The following is a 26434-nucleotide window of genomic DNA, read 5'->3' as shown; positions in this document are numbered from 1 at the left end:
ATTGAATGAACACTTACTTAACAGTTTAAACACTAAAACAAACATTTGAACCCTCATGAACAAAGGATTTCTTGCAAGACTATGTTTTTTTTGTTGTTTTGTTTATCTCCTTTATCTTGTCTCTGCAGGTGATTCTTCAGCACACTGTATGTTCATACAAGGTTTGCATTCTGACCTGCAAGCCAATGTAAGTTGTGCTGAGTGACTGCGTGTGAAAGAGGTATTCAAGCACAGTTCATATTTTTTCAACCTCTCGAGGTCCAATCCTCTCAAAGACGTTGGCTTTCAGGGGCTGACTGCTGGTCAAGAATGTATTTTTGTGCGGTCTGAACACACCAGTGGTTATTACAACAACAGCAGCATTCAGGGACCGTGTTTGGTTGCAGCACAAAAATGCATTCTTGACTCGGCTTGCATGAATGATGCTGGGATCTTCACTCATGACGGCTCGGGCTGAAGGGTGTTTTCTCTGCTGGCGTCAGATACCGAGGGTTTGCTTTTATTACTTCAGTGCTCCTCGATACATTTGCATGAATGTGGGGCTTGAATGTCTAATATGAAGTTCTTATCAGTCTGGGACAATTTCTTTTATATATTTTTTTTCATTTTTGCTTTTTCTTTCTGTTCTCTGACTGCTCTCTTCTGTTACTGAATTGATTTGCTAATATCATGGTTAGAGCTGAAGAAATAATGTTGGTGGATAGACTGAAAATTAACTAGCAATCATTGAATAAACAGGTCATCCAAGTAAAAGTACCAAACATTCATTTACTTGCAATTGACAAATTACGGAGCAGGCCTGTCAGGCCCATGCCCAATGGATCAAGGGGTCCAGAGGCCCCATGGCCCAAAATCTCTATTCAAAACAGACAAAAAATGACCGCAATGACAGACTTGAAAAGACTAAAGGAATAACCCTAACCCTAAAAAATGGCACAAGATGAGAGAGATGCAAACAACTAAAACAGATCCAAAGTTGATGCAAAACTACTGCAAAAATACTAGGGCTGGCCCGAATAGTGGTTTCTGGCCTCTGAATATTCGGGCCCTATTAAAGACGAATATCCGGATATTCATTCGTGTGGTTCGTGCGGCAGCGGCAGCGGAGACAGGGCGAGTATTCGGATACCAAATTAATATCCGGATAGTGCCGTAGCGAACGAATATTCGGATATTCGGGATATTCGGGTCCAGCCCTAAAAAATACACAATGACCACAAAGACACTCACAGTAATTAGAATGGCACAAACGGATCATAAAAAATGTATTCCTGGTTTATACCAATAGATTCGTAACCACTACAGACATTTCAAAAAGGACCATTTTTACACACAAAACAGCTGCAAATAGACTAAGAATGCACACAAAGACTCAAAAAGCTACAGAGAGATGAAAACTGACACAAAATTGTCATACGGAGATGCAAACCAACTCAACAGGGATGCAAAATACACAGAAAAGGATGTAGAACTATTGACTACAAATGCACATAAAAAGTCTGTTATCCAAACGACTGTAAGCGGATGCAAAACAACCACAAAAGTGCTCATTACTACAAAGACACAAACTTGCCATTAAAAACATGGAACTGACCAAAAAGAGAATCCGTATTAACACAGACAGACACATTGAAAAGAACCATTGTTACAATCAAAATGTCTGTAAATTTACACCGCAATGAGCATAATGGCTCAAAACAACTGTAGAGAGATGAAAAATGACATAAGCCAACTTAAAAGAGACAGAAAACTGATGCAGATTTACTCCTAACAGACAAAATGAGTGGAAAGAGACACTAAAGGACCACCTCTCGATGCACAACAGCTGCAAACAGGTGCAAAACTACCACAAGGAGACACAAAATGTCCACAAACATTTTATAACAACCAAAAAGAGACATAAAATGACTACAATGAGTTTCTTAACAACCAAAAACAGACACAAAATGACCACAAAGAAATATAAACCACATTTAAAGATATATAGAATTATGCAAAATCACAGCAAATGACTATGCTATCATATGTAACTTCAGAATTATGTGATGGCCTCAATGATTATAAAACCAGCAAGGAGCAAATCAATAGAAAAGGGTTTAACCAGTTAATCTTTTCATTTTATTGACTGAAAGAACAGCAATTTTATAGTTCATCTATCATTTTTTCTGTCTTTTAACAAGCAAAAATGCTAAGTACTCACTGGCAGGTAAATGCAACAGGACTGTAAGTACTTAGACAACTGGAGACAACTTGCGTTTGTCCCAAAAGAATCTCGGTTTGGTATTTTTACTTGATGAAAGACTTTACCAATCACTAAAATATCAGAATTATTAGTGTTGTTTTCCAGTAGATAAATTGTCTAAGTACCACATTAACAATATGTTATGATAGCATGTGTGAATATTTACAGGGACCATCACCATCCTCATGTCCTATGGAGGAGGCTTTTACGGACGCACTGAGCGTGACCGCCAGGCGCCCCACTATGACCAGGTTCCCCAAGGCTCGCTACCCCGAGCAGATTCCTACGGCCTGCAGCCACTGAGAGAGCAGCGAACGCCTCATCTCGCTCAGAGCGCTGACCCTCTTCCACCTCCGCCGCTGCCCGACCAGCCTCCCGTGGGCCCTGAGTTTGATCCCAGTGACAGCGAGGATGACGTAGACCCGGAGCCCGACCCTGCTATCGACATCAAACCGGTCCACCGCTTCATCCCCGACTCCTGGAAGAACTTCTTCAGAGGAAGCAACCGCAGCAGCAACAAGACGTGGTCCATGCCTGCCTCCTCATACAACAACAACAACAGCACCACCGAGGGAGTGCGCTGCTCCCCCCCACACTCCCCCTCCATTCCCGGATCATACCGGGATCACTATGGCGGCTCGGGTGGCAGCTACAACTCACGCAAGGAGCTTCTGGAAGCACGAGATGGCCATGAGTCCGTGTCAGGACGCACCCATCACACCGGTCTGACCTACAGCGAGCGGGTGGAGGAGTACCATCAACGCTACGCCTACATGAAGTCGTGGCCGGGGCTGCTGAGGATTCTGGGCTGCGTGGAGCTGCTGCTGGGAGCAGCTGTGTTCGCCTGCGTCTGTGCGTACATCCACAAAGACAACGAGTGGTTCAATATGTTTGGATACTCGTCTCCTGGAGGAGCGTATGGAGGAGGTTTCTACGGCGCCAACACAGGTGGATACTACTACTCTGGCCCCAAAACACCGTTTGTGCTGGTGGTGGCAGGCCTGGCCTGGCTAGTGACTGTTATAGTATTAGTGCTGGGAATGACCATGTACTACCGCACCATCCTGCTGGACTCCTCTTGGTGGCCTCTGACTGAGTTCGTCATTAACCTGGCTCTGGCAGTGCTCTACATGGCAGCAGGTAGGTAACCAAGGTGCATCTCCAAAACTGTTGATCTTCAGATTATCAACAGAATCTGTGTGTTTTAAAAAGTTTTTTCCAGTGCTGCGAGCCAGAGTCCATAACTGGTCCCACTGAGCAAACTCCCATTCACAGTGTTTTGTACTTAAGTTATGTTGTGAATTATTAAGGCTAAAATAATTAAATAAGCAGTTCATTATATTCAGTTGCATAAAATGTGTTACATGGAAACGTAATTGCAATAGAAAATCTGTAAATGAGTAAGTTAGTTTATTCTGACTAATAATTGTTACCAATACTAGAAGAAAGTGATGGTTCCACATGTGTTAGTTATTTAGTCATTTACAGTTTTACAACCTCTACAAACTTGGCACTTTTAACATAACTGTGCACATTAACTCTAGAAAGATGTTTCAAAAAGCTGATCATTTTCTCTTCTGTATACTGTTAATGAGCCTTGCTGCATTTATTTAACTCATCCAGTATGTTTTATTTTCTTCTCAATCTCAGTGCACAGATTTTTTTTACAGCATCAAACAGCTTGTTTTGAATTTTTTTTCACATGAAACAAGTTGAATAATGTGATCTTGATGAAATATCACAATTTTTAGCTGTAATTTAAATAATTTTCCTGACTAAACTGCAGAGATAAGTAGTTGAAGAACTGTGGGATTTTCTTTGTTCTCACTGTTTCTATTCAAAGTCCCACAACCCTTTGATGAGGAACACAGATTACACAGTCACTCACTTTAAGGTGTCTAATTTTCACTTGTATACGTCACCAACAGCCTTATGCAAAACAAATTCTAATACCAGCTTGTTGTTTAACATATACACAAACAACAGCGGTGTAGCTTTTTCTTACGTTGCCACATGAACTGCTTGAATTAAAACAAGCGAACTTTTTGACCACAAAAGAATAAAACAAGCAGTACAATTAAAGATTCTTGTTCACTGAATAAAGCTGGCTATTTCTCAAAGGGTCTTTGACTATAATTTGAAATTTGGTCACTTAATATCGCCTTATATTCTTCTTTGACTGCAGTATACCAGCTGTATCTAATATGAAACATTTCAATTTAGTGGCCCCTGTTCATTTAAACATTAAATAAGTGATGTGAAATTTTTGTCTGCTACATAACTAGAAACTACAGCTGTCAATTGAAAGCAGGGAAGTCAAAAGTACAGTATTTACCTTTCAATTGTAGTGGAGTAGAAGTGTCAAAGAGTATGAAATGGAAAGTAAAGGTACCTCAAAATTTTGTAAATATACTCACATTTTATCGCTGAAGAAATTTAATCTAAAAGCACCAAAACCTCTTGGCTTGATGTCAATAAATATAATGTTTTTGAAACTTTTATTGTCAGTCACTTCAAGTTGAGCTTGTCTGTGTTTTGTCTGCCAGGCATCGTCTATGTCCGAGACACGACTCGCGGAGGGCTCTGCTCCTACCCAGTCTTCAACAACGGCATCAATGGAGCGTTCTGCAGGACGGAAGCAGGCCAGACGGCTGCTATTATCTTCCTGTTCGTCACCATGGTTGTGTATCTGATCGGAGCCATCGTGTGTCTCAAGCTGTGGAGGCACGAAGCTGCTCGCAGATACCGAGAACAGTACGGTCAGGAGGTGAGGAGATATCAGCCAGCTTCACGTTGTTTGTTAGGTTGTGTCCAGAGATTTCTGAGCAGTCTTTCTTTAGCTTAAATCGTTTCCACACTATGTCACCTTGATTGCTTCAAAACAGGGTGTTTGTTGCTATAATTCAGCAACAAACCACATAGTTTGCACACAAGCTTAAAGTTGTGGAGGCGTGAGAAGGTGGAGTCTGTGAATCTTACCTGAGAGCTGGCAGTGTGTTACCCTTTTAGGGATTTAATTGATTGTCAATATATGTGTCAATAAAGACATGCATGTCAGAAAATGTGTTGTGCATTAGCTGTAATACCTGGCTGTGCTACCAGATGGAGCCTCCCACTGAGTCACACTGTAGCAACCAGAAGAGGCACTCAGTCACACTACTGACAGTTCCAGCTTAGAGCATTGTGGGGTTTAGCTATTGAAACATCACCATGAGAAGGTCTTCCGTGACACCTAATACCTTCTGACCAGAGTTCTCCTTTTGTATGTGAGATGAAGTACACTTAGACAGCGTTACTGTTTCCTCGTGGCTATGTAACGTATAATGTACGCCTTTGAGCAGCCATGTCATGTGACACACACGGAATGAAGTCCATTAACTGAGTTTATTTCATGTTGATGATAAATCGATTATTGATTGATACAGCTAATTGATGATTAATCATCCCCACTGAGAAACCACTTGGAGCTATAGCTGTGTTTTAGGCATGAGTTAGCCTATAGTAGATGGATGAGGACTTTTTGTAAGCGCCTTTGCATTTCTTTTCCTTAGTTACAGTATTTGTAATTTTTATCATTTACTAGTAAGTAGCACTGTAGATGGACAGGATGTGAGAAAACAGCAGAGACGCACTGCTTGAAGGCATTTGCACTGATGTGGTATGCCAGCAACTTTTCAGATGGTTCTGTGAAACAAAGTATCTGCCTCGTCAGGTTAGGTAGCATGTGCTGCAGAGGAAAAGGAGCATGCAGTCTAGCTGTAACAAAATGCCTTATGTTGGTGCACTATTAACTCCTCTTTTGGTGTATATTTCTTTGTTTATACAGCAGTCTCATATATTGTCCAACATTTTGTTAAATACCAAAAAAGCTCACAGACTGCCTAAAAAATCTAAAATTGGACCTTATTTAATTTTGGGTGTCTCCTTGTGGAGCAATACATTGTTGCCAGTGTTCTTGCAATGTTAGTAACACTCCTTGGAAGCCCTGTTTTGTAAAAAATGGCAAGCATCATGTGCAGTGAGCACTCAGTCTCCTAAACCGAAAACCTGAAAGAGTCACAGGGAGACAAATATGATGAGTAGGGCTGATGGAGAGCACCAATTGTGTTGTTGTGGCCGCAAGACGTTACAAAATTACCTTGAGGGGGATGTGTTCCTGGTGCACAACCATGTGAATGTTGTAGAAAACAACGAGCGTGCTCTTGGTGCTTCTGGCCTGAGACTGCGACTCTTCAACAGTGAAAACTGCTGTTTCTTCTCTTGATGGTAGTTGTAGACCCACCTCTGGTCATCAGTGAATGCCGGATCGTCTCAGCTACTAAATGACACAGAATGTTGTGTTTTCTTTCTGTAGAAGACTGAGATCCATGTTGAAATCACAAATGCACAGCTCCCAGTCACAAAAACATGTGTAGCAGAGGATCTGCTGTTGTGTGAGCACACACACCATGAACAGCCTCAGAACCTTTTGGTCACAACTTGTACGATTATTTGCTTTGTTGAGAGTCAGATCATTCTACTGACTTTAATGACCACAGGCAGGAGTCATTTAGCCTAGCCAAGCGCACAGACTGCAGCTAGACTTTCTGTGTCTTGAATTGATCTATTTTTGAATTCTTTCCAGTTTCTTGTTTGAGATATAGCATGTTTATCCAATGACACCCCCCTTTTAAATTTTATTTATTTTATTTTTACTAAAGCAGTAAAGTCATGCTTTGAAGCATTGTATTTATTGGACTATTACAAGGAAAATAATGTGATTTAGGATTTAAAGTGCAAGGATAGCTCAACTGGTTGAGCGTGTGTCACCCATGTACACAGCGGCCTGGGTTTGATTCCAGTTCACGGCCCTTTACTGCCCCCATTCTTCTCCCTGCTTTCCTGTCTGCCTCTTGCCTGTGCCTATCAGATAAAGCCAACAAAAGGACAAAAACCTTAAGATTTAAAGTGCAAAACAACCATAAATGGGTATTGGTATCGCGTGAATGCCCATAAGTACACACATGACTTTATGTAATGCAGCAACACCTACAGCACAGCTGGGAGTTTGATGTGCACGATCTAAGAAAATAGAAATCATAGCTATTTTCTCCATATTAATAGACTGATATTTTTATATTTCTGTGTCTGTGTACAGATGCAGCCGTCTGACATTCGAGCTGAACGGTCATTGGTAAGCATTCTGTACATGCCAGATTTAATAGCCCATGTCTGGACTGATAAAGCACACTCGCTCTTTGTATTTTATGAGGTAGCTCATGTCATGTGTTGCTGTGTCTCTGCAGATGGTCCCAGTGTCTGATCCAGCTCCCAGAACTCCGGAGCAGGTTCAGGGCTCCTCAGTCATTCCCATCCAAGCTGCACCAAAAGCTGCTCCTGCCAAGGTTTTACAGGGAACTATACCATCAGGACACATTCCAAAGCCTGTTATTGTCCCAGACTACATTGCGTAAGTACCACTGAAAATACAGAAGTGAAGAGAAATAAAACACAGTACAGAGTAGGGCTGCAAACCAGTCTGCCAGTCGTTTTGTAGAAATTTTGTTTGATCTTTAAAATGTCAAAGAGACTCAGTTTAATGTCACAGAAGACTCAGGGTAAATTCACACCTGTATTTCACATTGTTTGGTCAAGATTTGTACAAAGATTTATATCTAACATCTGGTTAAGTTTTAGTTCTGGTCTTGTTCATGTTTACATTGATTTTATACAGACCAGTTGTTTTTTTTTTTAATCGTTTCGAATAAGATGTATTTAAAAGATTATGCTGAACCATTGCAGAACCCAAAATGACATCTTCAAGAAGTCCAGAATTGAAAGGTTTTCAGTTTGCAATAATACGTTAACATAGATCACCAGCAAATTCTTCTGTTTGAGCAACCAGAACCTGAGAGTGTGAAGAATTTGTCTGTTTTTTGTGAACAGTCTGCAGTTATTTTTCTGGTGATCATTTGGCTGATTTTTTTAAAGTCTCTTTTAAAGTCTTCTGTCCTGCATCAACAAAATCATTATCAAGGTATGGATCCTCATAATAACAACTTTATTTCTATAACACTTTTAATAACAGCATTACAACATGCTTCACTAAATTACAAAAATAAAACCAGAATATGGAGATAAAATAAGAGAAGGGACATATGCACAGAGGAAGTAAAACCAGTAAAATGAGTAAGATCAAATGAAAATAAACTACAGGAACACCATTAATCATTCAGTTGTAAAAGCTTTGACAAAGAGAAAAGCTTTCGGAGTTTTAACAGAGACTTCAGTAGGCAAATTAGATTTTTGTGAATAAAAGTGAAACTAATGTTACGGATTAAATATTCTCTGTAATAAATACTAATACTAATCCACCTCCATCCTGCAGTAAGTACCCAGCGATCCGAACAGATGACGAGCGGGACCAGTACCGAGCTGTGTTCAACGACCAGTACGCAGAGTACAAAGAGCTGCACGCAGATGTGCAGGCAACCCTTAAGAAGTTTGACGAGATGGACGGCATGATGCGCACTCTGCCTCAGCACCCGACGAGCCAGATGGTGAATGGTTACACATACCTCTCACACTTCTACATATAACACTCAGTAAAGCTACATTAGCCTTGCTAGATTCTCTCCTTGTGTTCAAATGTGTAACTTCAAAAATATTAGCTTAGTGTTTCAGTGTGTGCAGGGGTGAGTCACTTCAAACATCCTGTAACCATATAAAAGCAAAAAAGTCAATAAAAAAATCCCGGTTACAGTTCTTTACATCTTGTATATCAAAGTCAATGATTGTACAGACTCTTTAAGGATGCAATGTCAGCTTAAAATTAAAATTGCATTACATTTCAGCGATAATACAGTTTGTCAAACTAACCAAACAGTTTCCAGCTGTATGGAAAAAAAACAAAGACAAAAAAACCAAAACAACATAAGAGGTTAAGCTTTGTCTAAAGATAGAAATATATTCCATTTTTCCCATCTTTTCTGAAATGCCGGTTCCTTTAACCTTATTGTGTAGGTTAATTTTTCCGTGTAAAAGATATTCTGAATTAACTTTGTCCATTGATGTTGATCTGGGGTATTAGGTTTGAGCCAAAGTCTAGTAATGGCCTTTCGAGCTGCAGTCAGTAGAATCTTGGACAAATAATGGTCCTCCTTCTGTACACTTTCTGTGATGTTCCCCAAGTGCAGAACCTTAAATTCCTTTGGGATATTGTATCCCAACACCTTTTGTAATGTATTGTTGACAATTGTCCAAAACAGCTGAATTTTAGAACAAGTCCAGAAAATGTGCGAGTGGTTTGCGTCCATACTACCACAGTTCCTCCAACAGGCTTGTGGGATCCCAAGCTCTTTACTTTTCACATGAGGGGAGATAAAGAACCTAATAAAACATTCCCAATTGAATTCTCTCCACTGTTGGGAGCTGGTGGAACACTGAAGTAAGCTGCATATCTGATACCATTCATCATCTGTGATATTAACCTTCAATTCACACTCCCATTTTTCTTTTACATACAGTGAGGTGTTTTTCAAATTTTTTAACAAACCATGATAGAATTGTGAAACAACCTTAGTAATCTTCTGTTGATAAGCACCACACATTATTTATATATTTCATACATATTTCAATGAGTGGGTTAACCACCTCACCAGGGTACATCCCCTTTATTTCCTTATTGTAAAAGTCTCTCAACTGGAAGTACCTGAATAAATCCTGGTTCTTCAGATCAAATGTATCCTTCAGTTCCGTAAAACTCTTCATTTTGTTATTTTTGGTAACTATACAGAAAGCTGTCAGACCCTTATTCATCCAGTCTTTAAAGACACAGTCGTAGTTAGCTGGTTTAAAACTCTTGTCAAGAGCTATCCATCTCAATAATTTTTGCTCATTTTTCAGTTTAAATTGCTTAACCAGAGAGAACCATGTTTCTAGTGAGAATATAATGATGGGATTGAGACGACTCCAAGAGTGTCATCTAAACCCTCCTCTCCCAACAGAGTTTGGACATTGCAATTGGCTACAGATGTCTCAATGTCTTTCCATCTTGCATAATAAAAGTTATCACTCCAAAGACACAAAGGTCGTAGTTGTGCAGCCAGAAAGTAGAGTTTTAGGTTCGGTAAAGCCATTCCACCTTTCTCTTTTGGCAGTTGCAAAGTAGAGAAACATATTCTAGGTCGTCTACCCCCCCAAATGAATCTTGACACCATTTTATCCCAAAGTACAAATTGTTTAGTTGGTATTTCTAATGGAAGAGATTGGAATAAATACAATAGCCTTGGCAATGTATTAATTTTTATTACATTTATTCTGCTACTAAAATCCAATGGGTATGTCGACCACCTCTCCAAATCTTTTTTTATGTTGTCATTTATGGGGTTGTAGTAAAACACCTTTTGTGTAGCGTGAAGTGATTGAAAATATTTTACAAATAATTTACGAGCTTATGACAAAACCATTTGAAATGACAGAAAAAAATTTCGGTTTGACACAAATATGGCACATTCTCTCAAGGCTGAGAGAATGCTGTTTTTCACTTTAAACTGCGATTACAGTTTTCCTCATCCCTATGCTTGATATGAATATTAACTGAAGCTCCTGACCAGTAGGGTTATATGCTGCACTGCTGCCATGTAATTGGCTGATTGGATATTTGTACAGGTGTTTCCTCTATGTGTATTATATACATGTATACACATGTATATAATACACATACACCAGTGAGCAACATTTAAATCAGCTGCCAGATATTGTGAAATACCCCTTCATGTTGCTTTAACAGCTCTGATTCACAGAGACTCCAGACTAACTTAATCACTGTTGCAACTGCAGCAGCAGCACATGATTTAGTTGCAGCTCTCCACCCCTCTATTGGTACAGCATGGATTAATCAACCTTACATGCTGATGAATAGCTGTCATTTCATACACTAGTTCTGCATTGATGTAAGCACTGATAGTGACTTCAGACTTGATATTTGCAAAATACTTAAATTAGAAAACACACCAATACATCAGTCTTTTAGTGAGGGTGAACAAGCTAAACTCTACACTACAATTTACTGTTGTTTCATAAACAACTCACCTGCTGGTTAAGGTAGATGCTGTTAGATGGATGCGGTTCAGTCAGACAGGTGTGTGACCAAAAATTACTTTGAAAAGAGTGAAATAAGGTGTTCAAATGTTAGCGTAAGGATAAGCAACTGGTGGCCCGCGGCCCACAGCATCAGTTGGTGCAGCCTGCAAATTCATTTCTAACTCGTATCTCATTTTTAATCGCTGTCTTCACTGCTTTTGAAGCAGCAGACTGTCTCGACCACAGGTGTAATTTTGCCTCCAACTGCAAGTAGCTGCTCTGTTCTTCATTGAACACAGGAGGTAGCTAATCTATTCATTCAAGCAACGGAGATATCTGCGCAAAAACAGAAATTTGACAAGGAAAACCACATCTTTTGGGCAAGATGGGAAGCATGTTTCCTCTTCATAGAGTTCAAAGGCCAACCAATGTGTTTAGTGTGTCTTGAAACAAAATCAGCCATGAAAGATTTCAATTTAAGTCACAACGACAACAGCACAAGCAAAGAGAAATATGAAAAAATACACTGGAGCCACTATCGTCGCTGACCTAAAAGGGAAAATTCACAGACAGCAGAGCATTTTCACCAAAACCACCACTGCACAGGAGTCGTCTTATGCTCAAACAGTTAGAGCATCACACCGACTCCACCTGCTCGCCTTTATTCCATCCTGCTGCCATCTCTTCCCCAAGTGAACAATGAGCCAAACTGTCCACGGAAGAAAGAAAGTCATCACACCGACACACTTTCTTTCATTCGCCCATAGTAAAGTTTTGAAGACCACTGAAGGGACTTTCAGTGATGAACAGGAGTCAGCATGAACACTCTGACTGATTTGCAGCTTTGCACACTCAAACACAGTAAGCTGTGGTGTGATGCTGCTTCCAACACAACTTCAAAAACTGATTCTTGACTTGCTGCCTAATGCGTCCTACTCGCTGACAGGAGCTGTTATAACCGGATGTACTTTTCATTCACTTCCCCAGTTTTAATGCTGTGTCTAATCGGTTTGTAAGCTCCAAGCTGCTACGCCTTTAACAAACTTACCGTTAGCTTCAGGACAGCAGCACACTACGCTGTGCTTTACATCTGCAGTCACATTTACCCCCTTTCAGTCTGATTCAGTGCGTCACATCAGCTCAGCAGTGACTTCATTCAGGAAGTGGTCTGATTGTGCATCTGAAATATTACAGTCAGTGTTTTTGTTGTAAAAACGCGCCTCATTTCCCCGTCCTGTGAGTTCCCGTTTGCCCTTCCTGTTCCCTCCACGCTCACATTCCTCATCAGCTCCACTCACATTGCTGCACCTGATTTTCATACTGAGTTTCTGTCTTTAATCCTGAATTTGTCTCTGTTTGTAGGAGGTGGATCGCATCAACAGAATCCTGCAGGACTACCAGAGGAAGAAGAAGGTGAGCTTATTTTCTTGTGTTCCTGCGTTTGTTTACGTTCCAGAGATTTGTCTGGTTTTCTTCTGTTCTTTTAATGGCAACAATTTTTTTCACACATTCACATCAGTGGAGGCACAGTGCCACTCAGCTAAATTTTCCTCCACACAGGAGTTTATAGCACAGTAACAGATGAATAGATGAGGCTGATGTGACACCAAACACAAACATTCTTTCATGAAGTTTGTTGACAACAGAGAAAACATAGAACATGGTTGTGTATATACAGAATGTATCTGGTCTTTCCCCTCCCAGGAACCCACTTTCCTGGAGAAGAAGGAGCGCTGTGAGTATCTCAAGAGCAAACTGTCACACATCAAGCAGAGGATCCAGGAATATGATAAAGTCATGGAGTGGAACGACGGATACAGCTGAACCTCCGAGATGTCCGTATGCTGCAACACAGTTACTGAACTACTTTGACCAGCTGGCCACAGTGCTGGTGGAAATGACCAGCTTAATGTGGAGAGTGAAACCCAGACAGAACCACATCTGGGATTTCAGACTGTTTTGGGATCTGTACAGCAGTCATCCGGGAGAAGCACCTCTATCGGCAGTTTTATATTTCTATGTTTGTGTTTGTTTAAGCCCAAAGAGGTAGAATGTTTTATACTTGGAGGAATAATTTAACATTTTGGAGGAGTTTCCAAAGGAGTGTTAGATGACATGATGATCTGCTCTCATATGTAGCCAGTTAGCTTAGCTTAACTTAGGAGGTGGATCGCACCAACAACACTATTGCCACATCAATGCCACCTTCCCTTCAGCTGCTCTCCAGTCTGCTGACGTGTACTTTGTCCATCTGGCTGCACCACTCCAGCTGTTATGGTTGTTCATGATGTAGTCTTGTATAGTTTTGTCAGCAACCATACAGAGGAACATGTGCCCTGGATCAGTTGACCAACCTGTGGTTCTGCAGGGTTCCTTTTTTCATACACTGGGTCAAGTGATTAAACAAAATAAACAGGTCAAAGAACTTAATTGCTTTTGTGGGTAGCGTGACTATTTAAAATGTTGGGACCCTGCAGGCATCCTGGATGTTTGTGGGACTGCAGGGACCCAGTAGACCCTCTGTCAGGGCCACTTTGAGGATGGAAACTAGTACCTGTTCTAGGGTAGGTGCTTCTGATCAGCTTTAAAAAATTTCTGTGTGGGGCTCATTGCAGATTGTCAGAATTAAGAAAAGCACCAATTTTCTGTCCTCTTCCAGTAGCAGTCCTGTTCTCTCCAGTGTCGCCATCTTCAACATAAACCATAGCAAACCTCTGTTGTTCTATTTCCTACATAGAATGAGAGTTACATCCACTACCTACCATTTGTTCTTGTTTTGATACACTCAGAGTTAATGTTGTGGTCGAAGCTGTTGGATCCTAAATTGCAATGGAACAGGAACGCTGAAAAGGTAGATTATAGGACTCCTGCCTTAAACATTCATAACACCTTGTGCCTGACCCGAGTTTCTGCATTGGAAAGCCGCCTAGAGTCTAGAGAAAATATAGACCCCCACAAAACAGGCAATCAGTGGATTATCCTGAGAATCCTGTTGAGCACACCCACATTTGCAGTGCTCAGTAGTGGAACCAGCTGTTTTCAGAACCACTCAATTCTTGATTTATGACAAACCACCTCATGTTGCACATGTGAGCTAGTGACCATTTCCTCTGACTAATCAATGGTCTGCAGTGTTTTCACGTCCCCTTTTGCTGTCAGCTCAGCTCAAATTGGATGGTACCAAAAAAATGTACCAGGTATCTTCAACAGTGGGGGAAAAGAGTCAGTCGAGTCTGAAATAAGATTTAAAACAGGGGAACCTATAACAAATTTCAGATATGAGCAGCTCTAAAGGTCACTAATTAACACATTACAGCTTGTTCTAATGTTAAAATAACCACTAAACGCTTTAGGTTATGCACTTTCTGTAGGAGAGTGTTTGCTTAGAAATAGTTACACATGACCCTTTGTGTTATTAGAAATACTGTGAGTTGTAGAGCTGCTTTTTTCGGACAGAGCCAAGCTAACTGGCTAACTGCTTCCAGTCTTTATGTGAAGCTAACTGTTTCCTGGCTGCAGCTTCATAGTGTAGCAGACATGTGTGGCTGTATAAAACCTCCAAAATGTCAAATTATTTCTTTAAGATGGTCTGAATATGCAATTAACTCTAAACATAATGTATATCTGATACTGTGACTGTAATTGTAGCTGAGACTGTCCGTTTAATTTCACAAATGACACTGAATTTAAATGTTTGCATGAAAATGAAACATAAAATATAAGTGCTGCATTATTTCTGTACAGATTTACCTCCTGTCAGTCTGCCTGACAGTCTTTTTTTTTTCTAACATAGATGTCGCAACTTTTCAGCCTCATGAAACCACTGCTTATCCCACTAAATCCACTTTGAGCTGCTTCTTTAAACTGCTGTCCCGACTGTTTGGATTGTTTTATTTGCACGCTGTCTTTTATGTATCTGTGACTCTCAATCTGAAAAGAATACTTTTAGTAGTTTTGAAAATGTCGGGGTTTTTTTTAACACTTTGGTCGACCATTTCATAGAATAAACACTTTGTATTTTATAGGCACTTAAATACCAGAAGTGCCTGTATATCGCCCTTTATTTGCCCTATAAATGTCTCAATTGAATGGAAATTTGGTCACGAGGTTTGTGTTTCTCTGTGATTGGAAACATGTTGCTGTAAAAGTCCGTTTTCTTTCATAATTGAAGGGATCAATCGGTGCTTTCTGCTCTCAGAATACAGTTCTGCTTATGCACTGACAATGTGGTTCGTTTTCTTTGTTCATCAGTAGTGGATATGTGAAATAAAAACACTAAATTAGAGGTGAAACCAGCAGCTGATCTAATCAAAGTAACAAATGTAATATAAATTTTCATAATAGAGGCATTTTTCAAGCAGCAATTCAAAAATGGTCAGTCTAACTTTTTCTTGTATGTTCATATGTATATATATTTTTTTCACACGCTGCTTGAGTAATTGGGCAATTTTTGAGACAAAATATAAAATTAATAATTAATGACTATAATTTTTTGCTGCTTACTGCACCTCAACAATTACATATTGATCGTTATATTCAGCTTATGATGTCCTCTGTAGCAGAATTTGATACTAAAATCTGAGTGAGCCTCTTTCTTGGACATGAGTTGTTTGCATTATTTTGTGAGTCCCAAAACTGAGAAGATAATGTGAAAGGTTATCAGACAATAATTCCCAATAATATAAAGAAACAATATAAGAATAATATGCTTTTCACCTCCAGAAAGTTTGTAACAGGAAAGTAAAGATCGTTTGATTTAATAAATTAATGTGTTTGACCTGTTTAACTCTGACCTGTTTGTGTTATTTTTTAGATAATTTTATTGAATAATAAAAATGGTTTGTTTTGTATAATTACACTTTATTTATTTAGTTTGTTTCTATCACTCTGTTTAAAAGTTGTTGTTTATTTTTATTCTTTTCATGTTTTGTTATATTTTACATTTTTTTAACACCTAGGTTTTGCATTTTTCATTTTTTGGTTTATTATATTTTAAAATTCTATTTCTTAAATTACTTTAATTGATTTTAAATTCCCCATTCTAATGCTATTTTTTATTTTTGTTTACATTTTATTTAGATTTTATTGAGTTAACTTTTTATTTGACATTTTCCTGAATTTTCCTTTTTATATACGTATTTTATATTTTATAAGTTTAAATTTTTTAACATTATTTTTAAAATTTATGTTGAATTTCTTAATTTTCCCTTCTCAATTTTGTTTTTCAGTTGACAAAATAAATTTTAAAAGGTACAAAAAAATGTGCAAATTTAGTAACTAATTGGTGGTTTCTTGTCATGAATGTATTGACAGTTATATTTCTGCGTTGTCACACTGGTTGCATATAAATTTAATGATAACTTTAATTTCATATATTAATTTATCTTTGTATTTTCTGAGATGTTTTGACACTGATCAGTTGACAGTGACTCTGCTCCTCTCACATCCCGAATCCCCTCCTGGTGTTTACTTGCAGGGCAGTGAGGTAAACTACCTGTCAGGTGTAATGTGACACCTGTGGGGGGGCGGGGCCAAACTGGCTGAGAGCAGAGCTTCCTTAGGTGTGGTCCAAGTGTTTTTATCAGCAGCTGCAGTTTCAGTTGAAGCGTTTCAGGTGAGGAGTGTCACAGCGACAGGTGAGTGTGAGGAATTCACTATGAGGAATTTTCTTCTTTTACTTTTAAATCTCTAATAATTACATCAGAGAAATATGTTTTTGTTGAATACTGCTGTTTTCAAACATTTCATTAACAGTGTCTGTGCTGCTGTAAACACTTAAAGTTAAAGCAACATTAAAGTGAAGGATTATTAATAATCAAGCAGCTGTCAATAGTTTTAATATCCCAATTGTAATTTTGTTGACAAGAAATGGGAGTATTTGTGTTTTTATAGCTGTTTATTCATGATGTGATGTTTTAAGAGTAGCACTGAAAATGACTGCTTAAAGTCACTCTGAATGTGTGAACTTCAACGATTCATCAATTAATCGATTGGCTGATTGATAGAAAATCTTTTTTAAAATGGCAAATATCCTCCAACTTCTACCTGTCAAATGTAATAGGTTGCTGGTTTTTAATGTTTTTGTTTGATCCATGTCAAAGTAAACTCAGTATGTTTGTGTTTCAGGAAATTTTGATGAAAATATAGTGAGAATAATCGATCTATCCTGACTGTAGAATGTTCTTGTAGTTTGTTTTTGCAGATCAGCAGTCAGTGGATCCATCAGTCATGTCTTCAAGGCCCAATGGCAGTCCTCCTCCCTATGAGTCAGAGGGATAGTGAGTGTCTTTTCTATTCAGCACTTCATTTCCTGCTATCGATCACTTTATCAGTTTCAGCTATTCACAGAGGCCAGCGCGGACTATCCCAGGTCAATTCAATCAGCTCTTTTTAATATCCTTACCTCAGATTGTACATGCAGTTATATTTTTTAGCGGAAGATGCATCAATATGATGGAGAAACATTAGAACCATGAGAGGATTGTTTATCAAGCTACATATACTTTTACAGAGGTGTGTTGAGAAGGTCAAATTTACACGTATTTATGAGGTTTATAGGTTCAGTAGAGCTCCTTAGAAATGGTGTACAAGTATCATGTGTATAAGGACAGATGTATACTTGTGTTTCTACGTTTGGTATTTTTCTTTTGGACACATACACCCAAAAAATCTTAGACAAGAAAAAACTTTTTAAGGTGTCGCTTTGAAATAAAAATATGAAAAATATTTCAGTAATATTAATCTTTGTGCTGTAACAGAAATCTGTAGTAGGGTAGACAAATTCTAAAGACATACTTTCAATTTAGATGTTTCCATTATTTATACCAGACTGAGTTCCTTCAGGGAGATGGTGTGATATTTTTGAGATCTGTATCCAACATTATTCTTATTTTTTAAAACAGGCAACATAATTTTAATTGTAGAGCATGGTGTTTGTTATAATCCAGGAGCCAAACATTAGTTACATGTTGTTCGGTTGTTTATCAATTGATGTTTGAAGCAGCATATCATTTTGTATTTCTCACTGATCCAGTAAGAGAAATTCAGGTGTCTTGGGTTTTTGATGAGATTAATTAAATGTAAATCTTCTGTCTGCATCTTAGGGGAATAAAAAAATGAGATACTTGTTATTGGTAATCCATTTCATTACATTATATTTTCCATCTCTTTACAGCAATGGCCCTCCAGAGCCAGCCTATTCTTACTACCCGGATGACGAGTTCCAGCATTTCTACCGCTGGGCATCTCCGCCGGGCATCCTCAAAATCATGGCAATCATCGTCATTGTGCTGTGCGTGGCCATATTTGCTTGTGTGGCCTCCACGCTGGCTTGGGACACTCAGGGAGGCCTGACTGGCTTTGGGGGCATCGGGGGCGGCTATGGTGGGGCCTACGGTGGCGGAGCCTATGGTGGTGGAGCCTATGGGGGCGGGTTTGGCAGCTTTGGAGGTGGCGGCTATGGAGCTGGAAACAATTATGGCTACGGCGGCATCGGAGGGAACTACAACGACCCACGTTCAGGCAAAGGGTTCATGATTGCCATGGCGGCAATCGTCTTCATCTTCGCCCTGGTCGTCTTTATCATCGTCGTCTCCCACCAGAGCCTGTCAGAGAGCAGGAGGTTCTACCTGGCTGTGGTGATCATCTGTGCCATCCTGGCGCTGCTCATGCTCATAGCCTCCATAGTGTACCTGATGGCAGTGAACCCCATGGCTCAGTCCTCTGGGTCGGCCTACAGCAACCAGATTGCTGGCCTGTGTGCTCAGTACCAGCAACCACAGACACAAGGAGTGTTTGTCAATCAGTACCTCTACCACTACTGTGTGGTGGAGCCGCAGGAGGTGAACACTTTGGATTTTACCATCCTACTGCCGGTATCTGCTCAGGAAGATTTCTTGTGTTGGTAACTCTGTGTTTTAACTCTCCCTTCAGGCCATTGCTGTGGTGTTTGGCTTCTTGGTCACCGCCGCTCTCATCATCATGCTTGTCTTCGCCCTGAAGACTCGCCAGAAAATCAGAAACTATGGCAAGAGCAACATTTTGTGGAAGAAAGTGAAGGAGATCGATGACCTGGCTCCACCTCAGGACGTGGAGGCGTGGGTGAGTGGCTGTTTGATGACAACAACTAACCCTCTGAACGCTTAATTTTTTCACAACATAAAGTTCTGTATTTCTATGGAAACTGCACAACCATGATGAGAAGAGACCCAAAAATGTCTTCTGTGTTGTCTGATAAATTAAAATGTTAAAATGCTGGATAAGTAGATTTTTTTTCTAAAACATTTTTTCAACAGCCCATAGGCGTTCCCAAACTGAATTAAATGGTGGCTTAACTGTTTACACACCATTTCATTAGTTTGCACATCAACTATAATTCACCATGCTGAATGTATCTTCCAACAACGTGCTGCTCGGTGTACTGTCTTTAAGCCATGGTGCATTTGTGGCATTTCTGTTTTATGTCCTTGTAAACTGAATATAATTGACTTTTAAAGTGTTGTCTTTACAAAACTAAATTTGCAGAACAGTTTTTCTTTTTCAACTTTATAATATTTCAGACACTGAATGATTATATTCAATCCAACCAACTAATGCCTCAAAATATTTGGTTTACACTGATGTAAAACAGAAAATCCTTGGTAAATAATAAGTTGAGAAGGAGCTGATCCTACACCTCTGCCTGCCTTTGCGTTCTGGTGCAATAAAGTGAGTGTATTAGCCGAGGCGGGGAAACCAGTTTGGCGACAGTCACCTGTTTATCAGCGGGGGGAGGGGAGCGCAGTAATAAGCTCCTTCTATCTATAGCAGCATGCTTGGTTTCAAGGTGTGGCACGCTCCTGGATGACAGTTTCAATCTTACCTCGTATAGTAAGAGGAGCTCTTGGGCTTATTGCTGTCAGTGCGTCGAAGAATTTAAAAATGAGTATTTACATTTAGCGATGAATCATCCTTTCTGCAGCTATTTTGTAACAGAGTAGCGATGAGTAGATGAGTCACTTTGTTGGAAGTCATCATGACATTCAGTCCTTGCAGCAGAGCGGTGAACAGGAAGAACAGGTTGGACTATAACTCTGAGCCATAAACCCACCAGTTAGCAGTGCAAAACAACACAACAGCAACTTGATGCTGGGAACCAGAGGCATGTATTTTATCACAGCTTGTGGGAACCTGCCTGAAAGTGCTGAGACGGTGTGACAGCAGCGACCTGCACACATGTAGACTGATGTTTTGCTGGGTTCAGCTGGGTGTAGCTAAATTACAGCACATATTTTCACAGGACAAGTTCATGCATGTGTGTCATACCAGAGCTGGTAGAGATCCAGTGTGTTTTCTGGATGAAGACACCCATCAAACTGTCAGAAAGCACAGTTTACTGTTGCTCTATGGTTCCCAACCACGGTCACTGAAGAAAACAAACTACAATTTGATTCCAAAACATTTTAAGGCATAGTATGTGTGACAGTGCAATAAGAATAACTAGATTACTTTTTGACATTTGACTTCACTATAACAATAAGCTGCCATATAAATGAGGAAAGTGAAGAGCCAAAAAATAACAATTATGGTTCTATATACGCAGCAGGTTTAGTCTTTTTGCTGACTGATTGAATTTAAAAATCTGTGATTACTAAGATGTTTCAGTATCTTAGTAGCTGAGTTTGCTGTGCCATTTAAATCAAATTTGCATGTTAAATAAATTAGCTGACAAGCTAAGCGCTATTTAGCCACGGTCAGCAGTGTAGCCTCTGTTTTTAGAATATTGTTATTTGGTGAAGCTGTCTTTAGGTCCATGTGCAGTATATTTAATTTATACTTCATATGTTAAAGTAACTGCTTGGTATTCGTTTAAAAACAGCAGAACAAGACAAGTGTAACAGATCAAAACAATCTGTGAGCTAACAAGCTAAAATCATACCAGCTTGACTTCTATGATGTGCAATTAAATGTGTGAAAACTTACCAAAAAGAGGTAGAAGAAGTGCTAAGATCTACTATTAAACTAAAGGTAATAACACCTCAATGTAGAAGTATCAGTAGTAAAATATACTTAAAGTACAAAAGGTTAAAGTGCAGAACAATTTCTGATTTCAGCAGGCATTTCTGCTTAATATCTTTCCAAATGGAATATCTATGAATTTTTCAGTATTTTTTTTGATAGAACTACATTTTACAATTTTATAATAGTTGAGGAAATGACCATATTCCCCAAGTCTACTTGCTTACTTTCCACCACTGCAAACCAAAGGAAATTGATACCACACTGTAAGATATGAGTAAAAAACTTGAATTGAAATTGCTACTGATGTCAGAGTAAGTATGCATTATGATGAAAATGTGCTTTTTTTTAAAAATTAAAACATATATATCACATTATCAGCACTAATATGTAGAATGTGCAGTTGGCCAATACAGAGATCCTTTTAAACTGCAGAGGCTTGCATTTAGCGATTATTTGTCTATTGACTGATTATGTAGTTTCTAAATATTGACAAATTGATGAGAAATGCCCATCACAGTTACCCAGAGCTACATTACCAAAGGTGTTTGATAAATGGACAAAATGCATATTAAACAACAGCGAAAAATCCATACTTTAATATATTTAACTAAAATGTTTATTTTTGGATAAACCATAGTGTTTTATGTATACACATTTTTACGTTGCTTGTCTGTGTGAATCTGTCGGCAGGTAAACAACGTGTCTGTTCCCCCTGAAGCGGCTCCTCTTTCAGACTACCCCGAGAAGCTGAGGGGATCCAGGAGTTACCTGGATGACGAGAGCAACTACGACAAACCCCCCTACAACTACACCCCGCCGTGAGTGTACTGACAAAGTGGCAACAACAGTCCCAATTCAATACTACATAGAATCTGTCAATGTTTGTCCTTTATGTTTTACTAACTGTAACAGTAGGAGTAAGGAGAAGCAAGCTGTTAAACATTCCCAGATGGAGTCAGAATGAGGATGTGGATATATTTATGTGACCATTCTTGCCGGCCATCTCTTGCTAGGTGAAAATAGCACTTCCACAATGTATTTTGTAAATATAAATTCAAATAATGACCTGTGTTTGCTACACCTTACCTTACTTCCTCAGTCCAACAGCCCCGGCATAATGCCACTACCATGCTCTTAGAGTGAACGTGCACATGGGAAGACAACAAAACCCAGCCTTCCCATACTGAATGGTTTTTCTGTGTTGTACTGATGTGGGTTTAGGCCTCAGCCTCATATCTTCAGTCTGTGATTGTCGTGTTGGAAAACTCATGTTTTTGCAAAAATGTGAAGCAGGCTGTCATGTTTTTTTTTCTGTAAAGAAATCAAAATACAAAAGCACCACAACTGTCTGAACTTTCACTCCACTTTCAGTGCATCGTCTATAAAATGTCAGAATACAGTGAAAAATGGCGATGATGGTTATTATTATTACATAGCAAATCCTCACTCTGGAAAGCTGAAAGCAGATTAACTGGGAATTTCTACTTAAAAATAATCTAATTCTAATAGCTGCTTAGTGTAAACGATAGAGCTGTTTAAATGAAAGTGACCTCTAAAGCAGTTTCGTGTATCACACATGATTGCAACACTGAAACTATGTGACATACTTTTGTGCTGACAATGTGCGCATACCATGTAGGAAACAAGAAGTTATTGTTAACCTGTTTACTCATAGGCAAGGAACTGGCAGATTATAAATCAAGATGGCTGTTTATTTCCTCCTCCATCACATGACAGAGCACCTGCTGAAATAATTACCTGATTCCACTGGCATTATTTTGCTTTATGAACCAACTTTATCATACATTTGAAATAACTGTCACTAATTGTTATTCGTCCCACAGGCCTGCAGTTGAGTCTTTGCGGAATGAGATTCCTTACAGCAGTAACTCAGAGGTAGCAAGTTCAGCTGGACGGCCCAAAAGGAGGCGTCCAGGTCGGCCACGCCGCGCCGACGGACAGGACTACGACACCGACTATAACTCCTCTGGAGATGAGCTGGATGACAACGACTTTGACAGGTACAAAGAAGGGATGTTAATTTATTTATTGTAGCTGTCAATTTAAATAAAAGATGTATTGACCAGGGCTGCACAGAGTTTGTATGTTCTCCCTGCGCATACAGCTTCTCACTCTTCCTCCCACAGTCCAAAAACATGCTGCGGTTAAGCAGTGATTCTAAATTGTCCTTAAGTGTGAATGTGAGTGTGATTGTTCATCTCAATGTGTAGCCCTGTGATAGACTGGTGTGTCCCCTGTCTTCGCCCTAAGTCAGCTGGGATAGATTCCAGCCCTTCGTGACCCTAATGAGGATTAAATGGTGTATAGATAATGGATGGATGGATGTATTGAACAATAAGGAAAAAGACGCAAGACATGGCAATGCATGTCAGAAAATATATTGCAGACTAGCTGTAGTGCCAGGTTAGGTCGTGCAATGAAGTGGAGCTTCTTACTGTTTATTAAGATGAAGTTACAGGTGTGTTTGCTGACCGCAAAAAATTGAGTTCACCTCCCTGCTGTTTGGCTGTGGTCGTGTTAATGAACTCTCAAGTTGCTCTGAGTATAAATTCATTTTAGAGGTGGTAATAAAAACAGGCACATTTCCAGAACTGATAAAGTTGCTCCATTTGTTTTTCTGGACATTTGTTCCTGCTGAGCAGCCGTTTCCAGCAGCTGGACTGACATTAACTATAGTGAACACGTCACTCCATTATGTAGATCCAATATAAGGATTATTTTCATATCAAAACGCTGTAAAGAGTGGAATTACTAGACAGGTTATTCACTGTGGAAACTTGTAGCTCGTTTGTTGTGTTTAATACTTTGGACTTTATTTGCATTTCTTTGAGGCATTCTGTGCAAAGGAGGACTTTCTAAATTTTACTTCACAATCATCCCTGGTGGCTGACCTTGTATTAGTAACAGTATTTCTCTTTTGGATAAAATCCCCCGGGGCAGTGGGGCCCTCCTATTCATAGACTTATATATTAAGCAGGCATTTTTAAATGATTTGAAATTCTGAAGGCTTAGGAATTTATATTTCCTTAAGATTGCACAATGATTGAATGATTGTGGCTTTGATTGCTGCTTTTTTTTTTTTTAATAAAGCTGTTCAGTAGTTTTAGCCCAATGACACTAGTGAATGACTAGGTTGTGAAGCAGTGCTAAGAAAGGATCATGCAGTGGAGGTAGGATTTAACGGCTTCTGTTGTAATGAAAGGCTGAATTTGTTTGAATTTTGTTACTAAAATTGTATTATATTGGCTACCTTTTTGATATGTTTTTTAAAAGTGAGATTAGAGACCAACACAACCCCAAGGTACTTAAAGTGAGTTATCTCCAATTCTTCCCCATCTAAGAACACAAAGTATTGGCTTTCTGTCACTGGTCGCTTGGTGAGCCTCACACAGTCAGATTTTTTTAAGTAATATGCTTCACTGTTTGTTTGTTTTTTTTTTTTTTTGGTGAGCATCAAAAGTAATAGCAGAGGCTGAAATTGCTGAATTATCAATTTTAGGGTCCTATAAATTCAGAATACTGTGGATGTTTACATTAAACGTAGTAGAAAATATAAGTTTGAAAATGTAATAATGTGGTTGCGACCTTCATTCAGACTCTGACTTTTTAGTTTGACAGTCCAGGGGGAAAAAGGAGTTCTTTAACCTGATCGTGTAGGGTCCCGGGTTTTGCAGAGGCTAGTATGAATATTTTCTTTCCCTGTAAAAAAAATTTTCACATTAACAACTAAAGTCTGTATCATACAAATGTGCACGTCTCAAGATTATTGTCAACTTCTATGCTACAAATCTGTGCACTTAGAAATTTTAGCTGCTTTTTTGGTTTAGTTTTGTAATTAGCTGGAAGTATCATCCGACCATATGTCCAGCAGAACTGTGACACTTTTCCATATCAGCTACCTCAGAGAGTCTTCTTCTGTGTTTGGCATGGGTTTTCCCTGTAATTTAAATTTCTACCCTGTTTTTATTCCAGTGAATTTCCTCCAATCTCTGATGAGCAGCAGCGCAACGACTACAAGCGTGAATTTGACCGTGACCATCAGGAGTACAAAGACCTGCAGGCAGAGCTGGACGCCATCAACAAGGACCTGTCGGACATCGACAAGGAGCTGGATCAGCTGGAGGAGGGAAGTCCGCAGTACCTGGTGAGATCATGAAACAGTGTCTGATAGAAAAGGAAAAAAACAGAACAGATATTTCCCTCAAGAACTGGTGGAGACCACAAGCGAAGCTCATTCAGGTTTAAGAAAAATTACTTGAGAAAAGCAGCAAAAGAAAGCCTGTGTGTCCATCAAAGCATTGTCAAATTTGAGATTTTCTAGACCAAATTCAATTTGAAATGTGAGTCTGAACTGTTTTTGTTTTTCCAACAGGATGCTCTGGATGAGTACAACAGGATAAAGGATATTAAAAAGGTATGTGGGGTTATTTAGGGGATCTACAGCAATTTTGAAAACTTTACAACTTACATTCAACATGTCAGCATGTCCCTGTACTTCTTAAGCTGGATGTAATGTCGCCATGCAGACAAATGTTTCTTTATTAGTAGACACATTCTTGTGAAGACAATAGCTGAGGAATGATGCATAGTTCAAACTTAATACTCGTACCAACACTCTATGGAGTAGAGGATAGACTAGATTCTGGAGCACCTCTCATAAATGTACACGTTAATGAGGTAATTGATGTCCCAGAAACTCTTAGAGCATTTTAAACTAGCAAGTTGAAACTGATGCTTGGTATGTAGCCTTTTTTGGATGAAAGGTCTTGTTAAAAGACTACTTAGCAAAATTAGGGGGAAAAAAAAATGCCATTTTCCACTGCAGGATGTTTTAGGGCAGCTCTGACCTTCAGGATTTTCTGACCACAAGAATCTCTCTGAAAAAGTAACTACTCTGGGGTGGTATTTCACAAGGGCCCGCTGCCATGGGGTTCTTAACACTTTTTGGTGAAATTCAGAGAAGCCCCCTCTATCTGTCCTTGTTTTTCGATGCCTAGTATAACATCACAAATTTCCCTGATTTGGTTGTTGATGTTGCACTGTTACCTCCAAGTTCGCTGAAGCAATGACCAATAGTAGTTACAGGTTATAATTCCAATTCTATAAGCA

The 26434-nt window shown here is 39.3% G+C and overlaps 1 protein-coding gene across 1 annotated transcript in view; it reads left to right on the top strand.

The window, feature by feature from the left end:
- Nucleotides 1–26434, top strand: part of marveld2a (MARVEL domain containing 2a) — a 29624-nt gene that overhangs the window by 2042 nt on the left and 1148 nt on the right. The window contains exons 2-16 of the mRNA XM_022199794.2: nt 129–187; nt 2411–3382; nt 4789–5009; nt 7380–7415; nt 7528–7691; nt 8610–8781; nt 12668–12718; nt 13010–13126; nt 17495–17583; nt 18480–19146; nt 19238–19405; nt 21995–22122; nt 23149–23325; nt 25298–25469; nt 25698–25739. Of these exons, the coding sequence (XP_022055486.2) occupies nt 2428–3382; nt 4789–5009; nt 7380–7415; nt 7528–7691; nt 8610–8781; nt 12668–12718; nt 13010–13126; nt 17495–17583; nt 18480–19146; nt 19238–19405; nt 21995–22122; nt 23149–23325; nt 25298–25469; nt 25698–25739 (3159 nt within the window). The 5' untranslated portion in view covers nt 129–187; nt 2411–2427. The remainder of the gene's footprint in view (nt 1–128; nt 188–2410; nt 3383–4788; nt 5010–7379; nt 7416–7527; nt 7692–8609; nt 8782–12667; nt 12719–13009; nt 13127–17494; nt 17584–18479; nt 19147–19237; nt 19406–21994; nt 22123–23148; nt 23326–25297; nt 25470–25697; nt 25740–26434) is intronic.

The sequence above is a fragment of the Acanthochromis polyacanthus genome, chromosome 18 (assembly GCF_021347895.1).
Source record: "Acanthochromis polyacanthus isolate Apoly-LR-REF ecotype Palm Island chromosome 18, KAUST_Apoly_ChrSc, whole genome shotgun sequence".
NCBI classification, from domain to species: Eukaryota; Metazoa; Chordata; class Actinopteri; family Pomacentridae; genus Acanthochromis; species Acanthochromis polyacanthus.
Note: the sequence above shows the minus strand (reverse complement) of the source record. Positions and strands in the feature narration are given on the sequence as shown.